General features: G+C 49.9%; 1 protein-coding gene across 1 annotated transcript; it reads left to right on the top strand.

Moving 5' to 3' along the window:
• Positions 1 to 571: 571 nt before the first annotated feature.
• Positions 572 to 1,570, top strand: LOC125410612 (ferritin light chain-like). Its single transcript, XM_085681550.2, has one exon. It carries the CDS (start codon positions 743 to 745, stop codon positions 1,295 to 1,297), a length of 555 nt encoding a protein of 184 aa, XP_085537676.2. The 5' UTR covers positions 572 to 742; the 3' UTR covers positions 1,298 to 1,570.
• The last annotated feature ends 207 nt before the right edge of the window (positions 1,571 to 1,777 follow it).

Raw genomic sequence — 1,777 nt, 5'->3', positions numbered from 1 at the left:
AAACAGCTAGATCAAGACGCCTACAAGATGAGGTCCGTGGCGGATGGGGGATGAGGTAAGACTAATGCTCCTGCGGAGGTGGGACACTCTCTGTCTTATTAGTATTCTCATCAGCATGAAGGCTCTCTAAATTAACAGGTCAGAGATTTCTGGGGCTCCACTGCACAGGTATGAGTGATTACACCACCGACTATTAGCTAGTGCCCCTCTTATCACAAGGTTGACTTCTCTGGCAGTCAGGTCCCATCTGAAGCTCCTTCAGGGTCCCCATAAGTCACTGAATCACAGGCGGTGCTGTTACAGTCGAAAGAGGCTTATTACAACCTACCAAAGTCAGTTCAGGAACTGACAAAGGCTATAGGAAGTTCTGGGCCAGGAATTGACGGGGAGGGGTAGGGGAGAGAGCACAAATATTTACTTTTTATTATCTGACAATAACATAGTAACAGTTTACTTGCCACTATTTTGAATGGTCCAATAAAGTGAAGGTCAGTAAAGTAAAACTTATTGCTAACTTTATTGCTTTATTAAAAATAGTATAAGCTGGCAGCCCTCGGAGATCCTGTGGATCTGTGTCTTGTTTCAACAGTGCTTGAACGGAACAGACCCAGGGTCTCTCTTAGCTTCCACCGCTCCTCATCCACTCTAGTTGCAGCCTCTGGGACCATCTCCTTGCCGCCTTCAGCTCCCAGGACCAGCCAGCACCGTCTCTTTGCCGGTAGCTCCAGATTGCGTCTCAGCCATGACCTCCCAGGTTCGTCAGAATTATTCCACTGAAGTGGAGGCTGCCGTGAACCGCCTGGGCAACCTGCACCTGCGGGCCTCCTACACCTACCTCTCTCTGGGCTATTATTTCGATCTGGATGACATGGCTCTGGAGGGTGTAGGCCACTTCGGCGAACTGGCGCGAGGGCGCCGACTCCTCAAGTTGCAGAACAATCGTGGAGACCGTGCATCCTTTCAGGATGTACAGAAGCCATCTCAAGATGAGTGGGGTAAAACCCAGGAGGCCATGGAAGCTGCCTTGGCCTTGGAGAAGAACTTGAACCAGGCCCTCTTGGATCTTCCTTCGCTGGGTTCTGCTCGCCCAGATCCTCATCTCTGTGACTTCCTCGAAAACTACTTCCTGGATGAGGAGGTGAAGGTCATCAAGAAGATGGGCAACCACCTGACCAACCTCCGCAAGTTGGCTGGGCCCCAGGCGTCTCTGGACGAGTCCCTCTTTGAGCAGCTCCCGTCTCTGCTCTGCACCAGCGGGCCTCGGAACCTTCACCCGAACCTCTCGAGAAGTCACTAGGCAGCTTTGCAATGCCCTGGAGCCCCTCTCAAGTCTTGGACCAAGTAAAAATAAAGCCTTTTGAAACAGCAGTAATAACAACAACAATAATAAAATAGTATACGCCTTATGTGGTGGTGGTGCACACCTTTAATCCCAGCACTCAGGAGGCAGGGCAGATCTCTGTGTGTTTGAAGCCAGCCTGATCTACAAAACGAGTTCCAGGATAGCTATGGTTCTGTTACACAGAGAAATCTTCTCTCCCTCTTAAACGAGAAAAGAAAAGAAAAGAAAGAAAGAGAAAAAGAGTATAAAATGAATAGCGTCTATAACATCTATGGTTCTGGATACAGCAGCCCCTTCCTCCCATCCCCTCACCTGCAACTGAGAAATTCAGAAATTTGGGACAGGAGGGCCTTTCTGGAAGTTCACACGGCTTTCTCTCTGGTGTGACCAGACTCAGACCCAAGCAGATGGAGGAGCCCCACCTGCTCCCACAGA

The sequence above is a fragment of the Myodes glareolus genome, chromosome 22 (genome assembly GCF_982192425.1).
Source record: "Myodes glareolus chromosome 22, mMyoGla1.1, whole genome shotgun sequence".
NCBI lineage: Eukaryota > Metazoa > Chordata > Mammalia > Rodentia > Cricetidae > Myodes > Myodes glareolus.
Note: the sequence above shows the minus strand (reverse complement) of the source record. Positions and strands in the feature narration are given on the sequence as shown.

Bases quoted from the DNA above. Each gene is read 5' to 3' on its own strand.
- LOC125410612 (XM_085681550.2), top strand. From the start codon at position 743: ATGACCTCCCAGGTTCGTCAGAATTATTCCACTGAAGTGGAGGCTGCC.